Source organism: Monomorium pharaonis, chromosome 9, assembly GCF_013373865.1.
Source record: "Monomorium pharaonis isolate MP-MQ-018 chromosome 9, ASM1337386v2, whole genome shotgun sequence".
Classification (NCBI taxonomy): domain Eukaryota; kingdom Metazoa; phylum Arthropoda; class Insecta; order Hymenoptera; family Formicidae; genus Monomorium; species Monomorium pharaonis.
This window is the reverse complement of record NC_050475.1, coordinates 8,768,626-8,784,381: the sequence shown is the minus strand read 5'-3', so window position 1 is coordinate 8,784,381 and position 15,756 is coordinate 8,768,626. Positions and strand designations below refer to the sequence as shown.

Genomic DNA, 15,756 nt, shown 5'->3' with positions numbered 1-15,756 from the left:
GGCGGAATTAGAAGCGCGATGGTGGAATTAAATGCAACATTTCGGGAGGTAACGAGGTGACACGGTAGGCAATGTGAGTTCGACATTTTCCCGGCTAGCTTTAGCGGCTCTTCGTGAAATATTCAAACATTATCGGATGCTCCCGGTCGGATAATATTACAAGTCGAATAATATTAAATGAGGCTTTTAACATTTTGAATTATGTTTCATTGTATATATATTACCCTCGAATCAAATATTAATGTACGATGAAATATATATCATTATATCGATTTCATCTGGTAATAAGCGTATGTCTATCATGCGTTGCATACATTTTTATGTGGTGTTGATGTATTTGGAAAAAATATCGTTCAGTATAATCGAACAATAATAAAAAGTCATTTTCATATCAAGTATAATTATTAAGTGGTAAAAATTCCGCTGTAGTAGAAACCGCGCTATTTTAAATTTATCCCCTTATGGATGATGAAATTTTTTATGCGTCACCGATTGATTTGAATTAAAGAGAAACGTACGCGCATTGAATTTTTCAGATAGTAGATTAAAGAGAATTAAGGAGAACATGGAAAAAAAAGTCGTGAACGGGATTTCAAGCAGGCTTTTCTTCGCTGCTCCGTTACGGAAAAGTTTAAAGAGGAATAATGTCGGAATTCTGTCAACTCGAAGATCGCGCGGATTTCGATAAAGCTTCTTCGAAAACTCTCGTAAGATTCTATAAATCCCGAGGACGACACGAAAGCTCGATTTTAAGAAAAATTTATTCTAACGCGCATATTCTTAGGAATACCGCGAATGACAAAGTCCGAGAAGCTAAGATTTTCTGCCGAGGTCGAGTCGCGATATTTTCGAGGCGGCCGATGTAGAATATTAATTACCCACGCGTTTCTCTAAATGTTAAAAATATAAGGAGAAGTAGCCTTGACCTTCTCATCACCAAATTCATCGATGTATAAATACAGAAGGTCCGTGGGCGCTAGGAAAAAAAACTAGAATGTCAGGAAGCTAAATAGATTTAAAATTGACTTACAAAATCAGAAAGAGACAGAATGTAAATGTTTTATTTTGACTCTTTGCCATGCGATATATAAATATATGGGTTTTATTGCTGTTACAATCTTAGATTATCTGCAGAAATTATACAGTTTATACGATCTGATCTGTTTGAGAAGAAACGTGGCGATTAAGTAACGAAGTTATCGAGGTATACACTTTTGTTGACGTCGTTAAAACTAAGCAGAATCGCGCGCAGAAAGAAAGATCTAATTTTATTTTTACGGGGTAATAGCTGACGCGGAAGAACGTGATGGAAATAGTAGTTCTAGGATATGGATACAGAGGCAGAATGATAAGATTATTTTAATTATAAGAATAAATAAATTAAACGTACAATTTTGGAGGGATCACTTCTTGTTCCTCTTCCGGACTCTCCGCGTCGCAGCTCATCTCTCGCCCTTATTCGCGCCAATTCTCGGCGGAATTCAACGAAGCCTCGCATGAACAGGTCGGAAATCGATTTCGCGGGAGCGGCGGAATCTCTATAGCGATTCAAGGACGAATGAGTCTCTTGTCGGAAACGCGATCGAGCTTACGGCTCGCTCTCTCTCTCTCTCTCTCTCTCTCTCTTTCTCTCTCTCTCTCTCTCTCTCTCTCTCTCTCTCTCTCTCTCTCTCTCTCTCTCTCTCTCTCTCTCACTCGCTCTCTCTGTTTGCCAGCGTGATATAAAAGATTCACAAGTGGATCCTGCTATTCACATCGCGTCGTTCCCTCGAGATGCAGAAATTGCGCGACGTGCGTGAAAATTCAACAGGTAATATCCGCATTGTGGAAGAATCTTTATCGATCGCAGCAGTGTCATACATTATGCGGTCCAATTACAACAAGTATATTCTGTTTTAGGTAGAAGCTATTTAATTTCCCTAATTATAAAATTACTATCTTTTTATGATCTAACTTTTAGTTCTACACCACACACACAGAAAGAAATTAGTAAATTAAATCAAAAGTAAAATATCTATTTAACAATCATTGTTTCATATAAGCAATATAACATTTAAAAAAAAAGGTAAATTTTAGCTATATTATATTTTTATTTGAATATTATAATAATTATTTAGAGAAAACTATAATTATTTTAATGGTAATTATAGTAATATTTAAAAAACTTTAATTCTTGGTTTGAAGGTATTGTTATTCCCTTTTTCTTAATTAATAAAAAATATTAACTAAAAATATATATTTCTTTGTGAAACTATGTAAAATGTCACGTCTACCCAGCTTGCCTCTTCTATTTAATCAAAATATACTTAAAGAATTATAATAATGTACTATTTGTGAGCTTTAAATTTACAGAAAAAAACATCGTGTTTTTTTGTTTAAAAATTTCTTCATGTAAGCAAGTTATGTTTGTTTATATAATAAAGATATTCTTAAAACAAGAATATTATCTTTTTGTAAAGTTGCAATTACATATATATTAATTTCAAACGCAATAACATCAACAATGATTTCAGACAGTACTGCGATACAAAAAGACGGAACGTTAGAATTTTACAGTTTGCGTCACAAAAGATCAGCATACATCAGTACGTGACATGTGAATTTTATTCGAACGATGACTCTAATATCGGAAATTGCGAAACAGAATTTATTTATCAAACAAGTTAGATAGCACAGCACCGCGAAATTGCGCACAAGGGGTAAACCGCTAAAGGCATTACGGTGTACAGATTTGAGGTATTGCTAGGCATTAATGGGCAATGCTTGGGCATTGATGGGCATTGATGGGCATTAGTGGGCATTGCTTGGGCAATAGTGGGCATTGCTTGGGCATTAGTGTGCATTGTTTGGGAATTTCTAGGCATTTCTTGGACATTTTTGGGTATTACTGAGCATTATTATGATGTTATTAAAGCACAATTTTTTTTTCAAATAACAATTGTTTTATATCAAACTTTATATTTACAACACACAATAAAACGTGAGTGTTGAGTAAATTATACAAGTAGCGTTCTCATATTATCAGTGGGATATTTCAGTCGGTAAGCGCTACTTCAGCGCCGTTATTGTTCTCTTAGCCTTCTTTGTCGTGTCTTCTAAACTTGGATAAACAATTAAATGCTACTTCATCTAAATTTGGATGATTGAAAAAAAGCTTTTTCGGACAGCTTGCTCTATGACTTCCACTTAGTCTACTGTGATTAATTTTAGTATCAAGGATTTAATTTATTGTAATGATAAGATCAGGCAAATAAATTCTATAATGAACAATCTATCAGAAACATTTAAATTTTCTAGGGAAGATAAAAAAAGTTAGAAGCTCTAAATGCTCTTACATACGAAGATATACAAAATTTACATATTACAGAAGTTGTCAAAAAAGCTCTAAAAAATGCTATTAAAAATACTGAAAAATTAGGTATGAAAGTTATAAGTGATACAGATTAAAAATTTGTTGATATTCCTTTGCAAACTTTAGACAATGATAGTAAACTCGATAATGTAGAATGCGAAATCGATAATCATTATACTGTATAAATGCTAGGAACACAAATGTCGACGATATTGATATTTGTGCTTCTGATTCAATTTTATTTGATAATCCTGGTGATTTCAAATTAGAGAGCCTAGAATTAAAAAATTTTTTAAAACAAGTATCACAGGAATCAATAACGGAAAACTCGCCTTTCATAGAAATTAAAATAGAGGATAAAATAATGATTGTTAAAAAATCTTATTGTTGGTTTCTTGATGAATCTAAAGGTAAAATAAGTACAGATAAATTACGAAGATTTATTACAGTTAATAAAACAAATAAAACAAATAAAAGAAAATAAGTTCTACAAAGCAGTTTCAAAAGAAACAAAAATATCTTTAAACTTCTATTTCTTCTAAACAAGATCAAATGTGTAATAAAGTAAAAGAAGACTGTTTCCTCGAAAATGATCCTAATGCTTGTAATATCATACCTGAAATATTATTAGAAAAATATGCTATTTTTTACGATGACTATATTGGTCGTGTTGTTGAGCAGTCTAACAACCAAGTAAAGATGAAATTTTTTAAATATGAACTAAATTCTTTTATTTGGCCACGCGATGAGGATGTCACGTTTGTAACAACAAAATATATTTTCTATGGTCCAATTGAACTAGTTGGAACTGGACCTTTTGCATTAAAAAATTCTGATTTAGAGGCTATATATAAAAAGTACAAACTAAAAAAACGTGAAGTTTTCAAAATTTAATAAGTTTAATATATTTTCTTTATTTGTTTCTTTCAATTTATTTGTTTTTCTTTCTTCTTTATTTGTATTGTGCAAACTCTAAATATATTTTATTTTATTTGTATTGAAAAGATTATTTTTTTAGTTATACATGCATATATTACGCGTTATATTGTAAACTTAATATATATGTTAAAATAATACGTCACGTTGTAAACTGAAATATATAATAATAAATATTTTATTAAAAAATGCATAAATATTTTTTATATTATATTTAATATAATTCTATCTTATCTCAACAGAAAAATAGGCATTATTCGAGCATTGCTAGATATTAGTGGGCATTGCTTGGGCATTGGTGGGCAATGCTAGGCATTAATGGGCATTAGGTAAAAATTTTGGTAGTAATGCCCAGGAATTGGGCATTGGTAGGCATTAGTGTACACAATTTTGACCAGCGGTTTACCCCTTGATTGCGCATTTATATATCAATAACATTGGTGATTTTTAAAATAATGATAAAATTTAGAACGCGAAAAATGTAACTTTCTATTCAATCGTCTGCAAAATTTTGTATCGTAAAGAGAAACAAAAATTGCAATAAAATCTGCTGGAATAAAATCTCACGCTATTCTCAATTTAGGTAACTAACATTATCATCGTCAATATTCGATAATCACATTTTCAATTCTACGTTGGATATAATCATTAGTTAATTTCTTAATGAAACTTTATATCGCTTTTTATGATTCACGAACAATTAAGTGCGTTAAAGTTATCGCGTTCGAGCACAGTTTTCTCAGGCTGCTGCTAGTCTCATTAGCAAACGAAAAGTTTGTAAATTCGTTACTTGTATACCACATTGTACATCACAATGGCAACTAGAATGATTTCTTCGTCGTATTGTTATTTTCGCAATTTACGTCTTACGTAACTTAATTGAATTCTTCTTTTTTAGTAACTCATAACTAATACAAATTTATAACATAATATAAAACTCGGTCACCGCAATTTCATTTGCTACACTGCTAGAGCGTTTGCTTTACCGCTTTGTTCCAGCATCGGATCCACAATTTCACGCAAACGAAATGTGGCGAATTTTCTCCGAACGCACCGAGAGCTGCAAGCTCGATCAACGGGATCGCTCTAGCGCGCCAATGGCTCGTTCGCCAACCGCACCGCGACGAAAATCCCCTTCTTTCTCCCGATCAAACGCACACGCAAAAGCTCGGCTCGCTGCCACCGCGGAGACTGCAAGCTCGCATCTCAGGCGTTGCCGTGCTCGCCGGCCGTTTTCCCCGGCGAGCTTACGGCGATGCTTTCGAAATCGAGCCGTACGTGAGTTTGCAGCCTCGGTCCGACAAGAGCCGATCGACCGGCCATGGCGCGGATGCCAGTCGCCGGGTCGTTGTCCTGTGACGCCACAGAGAGCTTTGTGGCCCGCACCGAGCTTGCAACCATCGCCACTCCTGCTGGCGTAGAGTGGGAGAAGAGGAGGACGGACGGGAGCGGTGGGTGATGTGACGTCACACGTGGTAGACGCCACCGGTGGTCCAAATACACGTGGAAGGGGTGATTTCGTGTGCCGTTCCGTGATGTCATTGACTAAACGACGTCGTACATGTGTAAGGGAGAGAAAGAGAGAGAGCAAAAGAGACAGAGACAGAGAAAGGGAGAGAGAGAGAGAGAGAGAGAGAGAGAGAGAGAGAGAGAGAGAGAGAGAGAGAGAGAGAGAAACGGACACGTGAAAAAGGGTACAACAGAAGGAGAGGGCAGGTGTTTTAGAAACGAGAGAAGGGGGTTGAAATACGAGCACGGGGCTATTCTTGGACGCTTCAAAACACTGTCCTCGCGGCCGCGTTGCGTAACTACGTGGGAGAGCTTTTCTGAAGGAGGCGTTCGCGAAATGGCCATCGCAGAAAAGAGAACGAAGAGCTCGCGAGCGAAGCGCAAAGAGATCAAAGAATAAATTTCGTATTTAATTAAGACGTTTAAATTATATTGCGTAAAAATGTAATATTGAGTTTTCAATATGCATAAAATTTTATTTAAACTGTATTTAAATGCTGTATTTAAATTTAAATCTCTTCTTTCTCTTTTTGTATATAATTGAATACAGATAGGACAAGTTACCATAATAAAATTTCAGTCAATTTGAAGTCTTTCTGAGGAAAAATCTCAAGATTTAGTATTTGCATTATATCTATTTAACACATTTTTATTATTATATTATTTTTATCCATGAAAGAAAAATATTATGATATACATTTTATTAAATCGATAGATATTTCAAAAACTATAAAGCAATTCTATAATCCAGGCTTGTCTATCAACAAGTTCTCTAACTAAAGTATGTATAATCGATTTGTCGGGAATGTCCCTTCATTCCTGACAAGTTTGCTCCATTAAACGCGAAAGGGTTAGCGTTAATGAACGAGCGTTATCACATCTATGACAGGGCAATTGATATACGCTCAATCTTATCTATCTGCAATTTTCGTAATCCATTAATCGTCTTTTCAAAGTAGATTTTAATTTTTTCCCCTGAGGTTATAACTTATTCACGTGATATGTAAAAGCAAGTCAGCCGACAACTATCAATTATATTTACGTCACAGATATTCGTTGGAATGGCAATTTACCTGTTCGCGTATATAGTATGTCATTTTATTATTCATCTCAATTATCATTGGTAGAAAAAATGTATTGCTATTGCAATATCGTGGTATATATAATGCCTTCATAAATTTGTCATTCATCTTTTTTAATAAACTTTTGCATCATGCATTCAGCGCACAAAAGACACTTTAATATTTCAATTAGTATTATATCTTTTGAAATTACTTTTAAAATTGCCACACGGATCTTTTGGAGGCCTTATATCCCACAACTGTCAACATTATGTTTCGATTGTTGAAAGTTTCGCGTAATTAGCAAATTGCAGCTCTATCAAATGCATGTCGCAATCATAGTTCAAAACTTGGCAGACCATTGATTAATTTTCTATGCCAGTATCACCGTAGGTAGAGCCTCGTGCAAGGCCGCTTGTTGGAAAGCTCGCGTTGCGTTAATTCTCACGAAGACATGCGTTTTCTATGTTTATCGATTCTCTTCGGTAAACCAAGTGCGAAACGGCCGGTGCAATAAACAGTAATAATTTAACAATAGTCAATCCATTACGCAGTTGACTTTATCTAATCTTGTAAAAATCTTGAGAAGAAAAAGTACTAATGACGAATAAAGTTCGTCTTATTTACAATGTAATACGAAAACAAATGTAAATAATAATAACGTTTCAGTTGAAATGGTTCTACATTGAATTATCCGTAAATTAGAAAAACAGAATTGCAATGTATACCGACGTTATTACCTAATTGTGGACATATGTTTCCGCCTATTTCTGTAGTGGATTCTATGAGAGTATCATGTGCTTGTCTTCGACTTTGTCGGAGTGACCGTGTCAACGCGTTATATAATGTATGGTGTTCCGAGAAGAGCGTGAGTTTGTTGTTTTAACAAAGGATGAAATCACTACAGCGCACGTAACTATCCATAAATCTCCAGTGCTAACGTTTGTAGTGTTTTGCCAGGAAAAGTGGCTACAGGTTTTCTTGGTGGTAGCCCTTCGCGCTTTTCGCTTCATTGATATCTCCAGGCAAGCTTTAATTAAGCCCCTTAATTAACGTGACTCACTGCGATGCTGAGTGCCCGTCTATCTTATGCACGATGAGAGAAGCGCGGGAAAGTGGATAAATTTTTTGTTCTGCTCCAGTGCCAGTACGATGCCAAGGAGCATAAAAGGAGATGAAAACAGAATGAGAATGTATCGGTGCAAGTCGCGCTGCTGTAGCACTGCAGTTAACTCGAATAACAGCAGCGATTACGTGTTTCATTAGCTAATTGTCAAGAGACAACTACGTGCATATGTAATCGTATTATCTACATACAATTATGATATTGTACAATTATAATATTATACTGCATATTTTTTAGTATTTGTCACATACGACGTATTTCATACGATGAAAAACTGTTGGTTTTGTTTGTGAACTAAAGTATGGATTCATTATTTTTTTATAAGGGAAAGCGTTACTCGAAATCCGAGAAGTTAAACTAACTATCAAACGTACATGGAGCCACCCAGGTGGGAAGTTCTGCACTATGACTATGATAAATTATACAGTGGTGACTATTGATTTCACCGCTAAGGTCAGACGCTACGGCAAAACCGAGTTCGAGAAGTAACCATTGGTCAGCGAACAAATTCAATCTTTTTAATCCAAATAGCTCTTGTTACATCGGTGTTCCATAAAACCTTGTCACTAATTTATACCAAAAAAAAATCTCCAGATGAATAAAAATCTTCATATAAATATCTTCTTAATATAAAATTGATTAAGAAATGCAGTGTAAAAAAAATCCGTATAAAAACGTATCGTACATAAAATCAGGAACGCTTATAAATTTCTTGTATTTCACTAAAAAAAAGTGAAATATCTCGGTGTCAAAAAATTGCAGATAACTTTTTCAAAATGCATTCTAAAGAAAAGAACTAGAGCTATAAATTTCTTTCAGTTTTGTTTTTACAATATTTTATTCTTAAATTATAAAATTAAAACCTTTATACATATTTTGTCAAGATTTGTGTTTATTTTGAAGCACATTTATTGGATAAAATTTCGAATAAAATTTAACAAAAAACCATTTTTAAGTAATTTCTTTCTAAGCATTAACATGTTTTTTTTAATTACATACAATATTTTTTAAATCAAATTTCTTGTGTAAAAACTTATTTTTACCAAATACGTATTAACTTCAAACTGAGAAAAAAATATATAATACTTATAATTATATATATATATATATATATATATATATAATTGATATAATTAAATAATTATAATTATTATATAGAAAGGAAATGATTTTGAAATATCAACCAAATATCAGTAACTAAAAAAATTTTTTGCATATTTTTATAATAAAACTGTATATAGTAATCTCAAGAATATGTTTTTAAAGTATTATTTTCTTAGAAAATCAATAAATTGAAGAAATTTTAGGCGATTTAGTGCACATAGTCGTCCAAGCGTTCAACACACTTAGGGTGCTTTCGGAGAGGGCTATTAGTACTATCAGCATCAGTCTATCTTCATTGCTCATTAAAAGTAGAACAAGGATAGACTGATGCTGATAGCTCTAATAACATCTCCCCGAACGCACCCTTAGATAGAGATTGGAGTGGTAATCTCTTTGCATTCAGAGGACTTCAGGCATCCATACAAAAAAAAAACACATTCTTGTGAGTGTGGGCTAAAAAATTACAATATTTTACCTTAAAAAAAAGTTGAAAAACTCGGAGAAATAGGCAAATAAACTAAATCATTAATAAAAGATTTAATAATTTACTATAGGCTAATCCAAAGGAATTTGTGTTGCATAAAAAAAAAAACATTATGGGCTGCATTTCATCATAAATACTTTACAAATGGAAAACCTCAGCATACTGTCTTCTGGGAACAGACAGCTAGTGTAAGTAATGTTGCGTGAAACCACTAATTATCTTTCATATTTTTCTATAATCTATTGTTTCATAAAGATGTTCAGAAGATAAAGAAAATTAAGTCTATCTATGATCATTTATCTTCACAAAATTTATTAAAACTGTGCATTTACGAGTAGACACAGCTAAAATAACAAAAATTTTAACGTATCACAATCTGGCACGTCTTTATAGGTAATGGCTCGAAAGTTATTGAAATTTATGTGTATCTGACTGCCAAAATTTTTAATGGCAGTTATACTTCCTAAAAAGTTATTGAGATAATACACATAATTATTGGCTAAAAATACACGATTTTTGCTGATTAGAATATTAAAAGCGTCGAAGCCACAAAAGAAGTTCATATTGCCGACGGCCGAAATAACGAGATGTATGAGTTTTTCGAAAGTAGATCTATTTTTTATAGATCAGGAACAGATTAGTCAAAAATTAAGCATGAAAAAATAAAAACACAATTTTCTCATACTGTAAGTGTAAAATTTATAATAGTACCTAAAACTTGAAACGTATTTTCCTCGAAACTGCATTTCTCCAGTCCGTTGATATAAAAAATTTATAATTGAACCGGCTCAAGTTTTTGGATATTTAAAAGCGACTGTTATATCTTTTAACTTATAAAATCAATGAAATAATAACATATTTATTTATATTATATTTTTTACGAAAAAATAACAAAAAAGTCGAATCTTTTTTAAATAATTTCTTTTTTTTAAGTAAGTTTGCATCGAAGAGGCACTAATAACAAATATACTTTGCATTTCTGTTTCAGAGGTCTTCTTTAAGATTATTTGAATGTTTTAATGTCAATGATAAAACAAAGCAACACCAAATACTTCATGCGATACGCACTGAAAAAAAGAATCTTGTTGAATGAACTGGAATTGAACTAACAGTTCAGATTTCTAGTTGATCTAACCAGATTTCCAATTAATTCAACAAAAATTTTTGTTAAATTAATTAGAAATTTAGTAGATTCAACTAGAATCCGAACCGTTAGTTCACATTCCAGTTAATTCAACCAAATTTTTTTTTTCAGTGCGGCATATAACTCACAATCAATCAAATATATATAAAATTTATTTTTAAACAATGTTTAATTCTTTACAGATTAAGTACCCCTCAATAAAAATACCCCTAAAATTTCAATTTGATTACAGTTAAATTGTTAAAATTTTTTAAATATTTCTAAGCGCTTTTCTGGCTGCTCTCTAAACCAAATTTCTCTCTAAAGGACATATTTTACATGCCATGATTATATTTTAGCTCTGTTGGCTAAATTCATTCTTTGCATAGAGCTCTATTTTTTATAGTTATTGTTATTATAATCTAAGAAACAATAACATGCAATTACACTGATAGAAAATAATTGCAATTATCATAATTTAAAATATAAATTGTATAATTAAATATAAATATTAATACTAACAGTGAGATCAATTTATAATTATTCTTGGTGCCAATTTCATTAAAATTATAGTAATTGCGATCATTTTTTTCTGTAACACAGTGTTATTATTATTAACATTATAGTAACATTGTAATAACTATAAAAACAAAACGTTTTAACAATAAGTTGTTTAACATTTAATTATACATACTGAATACTATTTTCTTGACGTAAAAAGTTAACAGAAAAAAGAAAATAAAAAGAATTTGTTAAAGCGTTCTCAATTCGCAAAAATTAAAGAAAAAATTAAAAACTTTTCTAACTTAACTTTTCTAAACTTCAACTAAACTTAATTGAGGAAATCATATAAATGTTCCGGAACTTACAAACAGCAATGTATATCAACTTTGAAATAAAAAATACATTGTCTTATTAAACTCAATTAGCTCAATTTGCGCTTAATTCAATCTCATCTCCATCTCTGTATAAATCTATTTTAGAAGAAAGAATCAGGACGGAACATGGCGGGATGAAACATGCCTATTACGCGCGGCGTTTGCGACTTTCTTGCTGGTGACCGATAAATCTTTAGGTACGACAACGCGTTATATTGATTTATTTTCACCGGCAATAACCGTAAAGTTAGCACGACACTTCGTGCAGATGTTTATCTCGGCTGTTACGGCGGAAATGGTAAGACATTCTCGCGACATTATTCGGTAGACGGGAAAAATGTTTTCTGCGTTATTAAAAGTTTCCTTAAGACGTCAGTAAATGAGATTCCTTTTGTTTCGTAAAAAAAGATTTCTTTTTTTTCTATAGAACCAACTTTCCATTTGAAATTATGCTCTAGTTCCTCGTCCGCCTTTTTCTACATACGTACGCGTGGACACGTGCAAGAGCAACACCGCTTAGAATTTATCATAGTACCTTGTACGTATGACACAGATCTAAATCCTTGGGTAGTTGAAAAGTTGAGAAATGTCTCAAGTATTTTTATTTGCACATCTACGTATTTTATGGGTAAAGGTTGCGTTGCTTATCTTATTTTTTATCACGCAATGTGTCACGAAACTTTACGTTTAAACTGACTTTATTCCGTTTTACTTATGCATTCAAGACTTCAAAGTTACCGTACATAACAGTGATATATTTATCTATCGTATATTTAGTGCAGGTGACGTGAACTGCCATTAGACGAAAAAAAAAATCTATGGCTATTGGCGAATAATAAAGATCAGATACTCACCGTCCTTCCTGTAGTAAAGGATCTCGAAGTGCTTTTCTACGCCAGCGGCAAGGGCGTCTCGTAGGGCCGCAACCGCGTGCGGTGATGTCATTGGTCCATGGAGGAAGTCGCAGACTGCTGGTCGCTGCATCACCTCGGCCCTTGAGAAACCCGTCAGCCGGCAAAAACCGTCCGAGCAATAGATAATGTGGCATAGTCCCTGCTGCGCGTTCGCCACTAAAAAGCTTCGATCTGCAACAGACGCCAGAGATACCATGTTACACTTTGTCATTATCAACTATCGAAACTATTCAATTTGCCTTAAGCAGATACCGCGCGAGGACGGAGCTAGACACAAAGTATTTCATTCCTAATAATAGCAACGGTCGTCCGATAGCTTCGTTAAATTTACTGAGACTTCAATAGCTCATTAAGATATATAGTGTATTCCCGGGGTATCTAAATTTAACCATATTCGCTGTGAGCCTATACAAGATGGACGCTTCTCTCGTTAACAATAATCCGCGCGAGAGCGCCCTGTGATTTATATTTATCGCTCGCGCGCTCGGTGCAAATTAACACAAATGACTATTCTGTACATGCATATAACTACTAACAGTTGCATGTGACCAACTTTTATAAAGAAACGCATCTCACCACATTGTTTCTTTCTAGCGAATATCGCTTCTCTTATTTGACCTTTCGAAAAACCCCATAAACTAATTTTTGTCGAAATTGAAATATCAAAAGTAAACACGTACCATGCTGGATCAATTTTATGAGATTTACTACCGGGCAGTGACTGATGACTCGTGTAGCCATGGCTGTTATTTATTTTTGTGAACTAAAATATATTTCATAATAACTAAAAAAATTGCAAAAAATATTATAGGAATAAGATATATAAATAATGTAAAATCCAATGCAAAATAAAAATACTTTTATTAAATAGTTGATAAAAAAGTAACATTTAATAAAATTATTTTATAAAAATAGTGTTTTATTACACAAATGTTGTACAAACATTTATAAATAATTACTTAATTTTAACCGTCTATCTGTTTCTATTCAATAAGTCAAGACACATGTAAGTTTTTTCATCTAAATTTTAATTTCTTTTAAATTCCTAACGTATAAATACGTTTAACTGTTTTTTTTATATAGATAGTTCGATCTGTAGTGTTCTCCTAACACTTAAAAATAATTGTTTTATCGGCTGTTCTGATTTTTCCATTTTTAAGTTTCCAAATAAAAAAATAGCTTCAACTAATTTTATAATTCAACTAATCTGATATAATTAACTTTTGTTTTCTTATTACGTTTTATTTTATCACTTAACTCATTGTTGTAATTAACTCTAATTGACGTTTTAATTCATTATTTTATTTAACTCAATTACTCATTTACATATCGATTTTTATATTTTCTTTCTAATGTTTAAAACTTATGCATTATTATAAATAGTGATTAATATTATTTGTACACGACTAAAGAAGATTGAGTATAGTCGAAATGTTTCGCAATTCCTAAATGCTTGCATTTCAATTTTATTTTATAGATAAACATTTTACGTAACTTGTTCATTGACCTTGTTTGGTATTTTGACTAATTATTTAATTAGTAAACATTTTATAATTAAAGTGATGAATATATAATATGTTTATGAAATTGAAAAAACCGTCACATTTTTACTTGTTTTGTGTATTTTCAAAAATAATTATTTTAAATAAATAAATTTTCTTACAAATAATTGGTTTATTTCAGTTAATATAAAATAAATTTTTAGTTAATTTACTTTATATTAACTGAAATAAACCAATTATTTGTAAAAAATTATTTTTATATAAAGTAAGAAACTAGATTGTAGCGATAAGTATTTCATATTTCAATTTAAAAATCAATCACAGCATCGTGAATCATTGGTAATCACGATATATTAATATATTGTACTAAATCTTAATTATTTACGCATAATACATATCAAAGATATTTCATGATTTCACTTTATAACCAAAACATCTTCCTGCTTGAACAGAGCTCAACGTAGATCAATGGTGTTAAGAGTCAAAGGAGACAGATATACAGTTTCCTGCAATAATTCATTAATTAAGCAGTCTTTTCATGAATACCAAGGCTACCAAACTGTCATCCACATAAGAAATATTATAAGATAGTGACTATCCTGATAGTTTTTCTGTAAAAATCTTGATAATAAATTGCCTTGGCGTACTGGAATCATGCAATGTTACGAAATTGCTTTTTTATGATTTGTGTATTTTTCAACAATATTGTAAAGTACCTTTCTCAGGCTTATTATTTTATAACAGGCAGGTCAGACTCATATGATATTACGGGCCACATGATCTATTTTGTATTAAGTTGGGGGCCGCATTTTCAATGTTCAAAAAATTAATAAAATACAATTTTTAAAATAATTATATTATGTATTATGTATTTATTAGACTCAATGTCAAGCTCAATGTATTGTATATTATACATACATAGTCGTTTTATATTTCATGTCATTTTTTGAACTAAAAATATTTTACATTTTATTGTATATTATACAATATACAAACATAGTCATTTTATATTTCATGTTATTTTTTAAACTTAAACTATAAATATTTTATATCAAACATAATCATAATAAAACATAAATCATCACATAAAATCCTACACAAAAAAATTCACTCGTATTATACAAAATAGAGTAATATAATAACTTGCAATTAAACAAATTTACATTTTCAGAATTTTTTAATTTATTTCCAGAATCCATTTTACAATTTTTTAAATATAAATTATGGAAGGTTATTTAGTTAATAACCCATATTTATCCAATTAATATCAAGCTTTGACACTTAAGGTTGAAAAATTTGAACTTTTTTCTGGTTGACGCTGTCGTCACGTGTGGCCACGCAATATCTCGAAACGCCAGTGTCAAGCATCAAATGAAAAGGTATCTTCGCACTTTCCTCCGCACCATCGTCCCCGCAAAGTGTTTGCCCAATTGTAAATACACATAAATGAGATTTATGTATGTTCAATTTAATTTAATCCTATATTTTCTCTCTTTTTCAATCACTAAATTAAAAATTATTGAAACGCAAAATTTAAACTGCATACTGCAACTGCATTAAACTAAACTGCATACAAATAAAAATAGAATTTACTTTAAAATAATTAATATTTCTTTCAAAAAATTTTTAAAAACTCTGGGCGGGCCGCAACGTATGTATTGGCGGGCCGCGTGTTTGACATGCCTGTTTTATAACATCCTTTATCAACATGTACAATTTCTTAATTAAAAAAGCCTTATTTTACGTAAAAAAAAAATACATGTTCCT

General features: G+C 31.9%; 1 protein-coding gene across 10 annotated transcripts in view; it reads right to left on the bottom strand.

Annotated features, from left to right (window-relative positions):
* The window catches only part of LOC105831066 (potassium voltage-gated channel subfamily H member 2), a 179,066-nt gene that overhangs the window by 140,095 nt on the left and 23,215 nt on the right, over positions 1-15,756 (bottom strand). For all 10 annotated transcript variants that reach the window (XM_012670922.3, XM_036291884.1, XM_036291883.1 and 7 more), the window contains exon 2: positions 12,428-12,658. In XM_012670922.3, the coding sequence (XP_012526376.1) occupies positions 12,428-12,658 (231 nt within the window). The remainder of the gene's footprint in view (positions 1-12,427; positions 12,659-15,756) is intronic.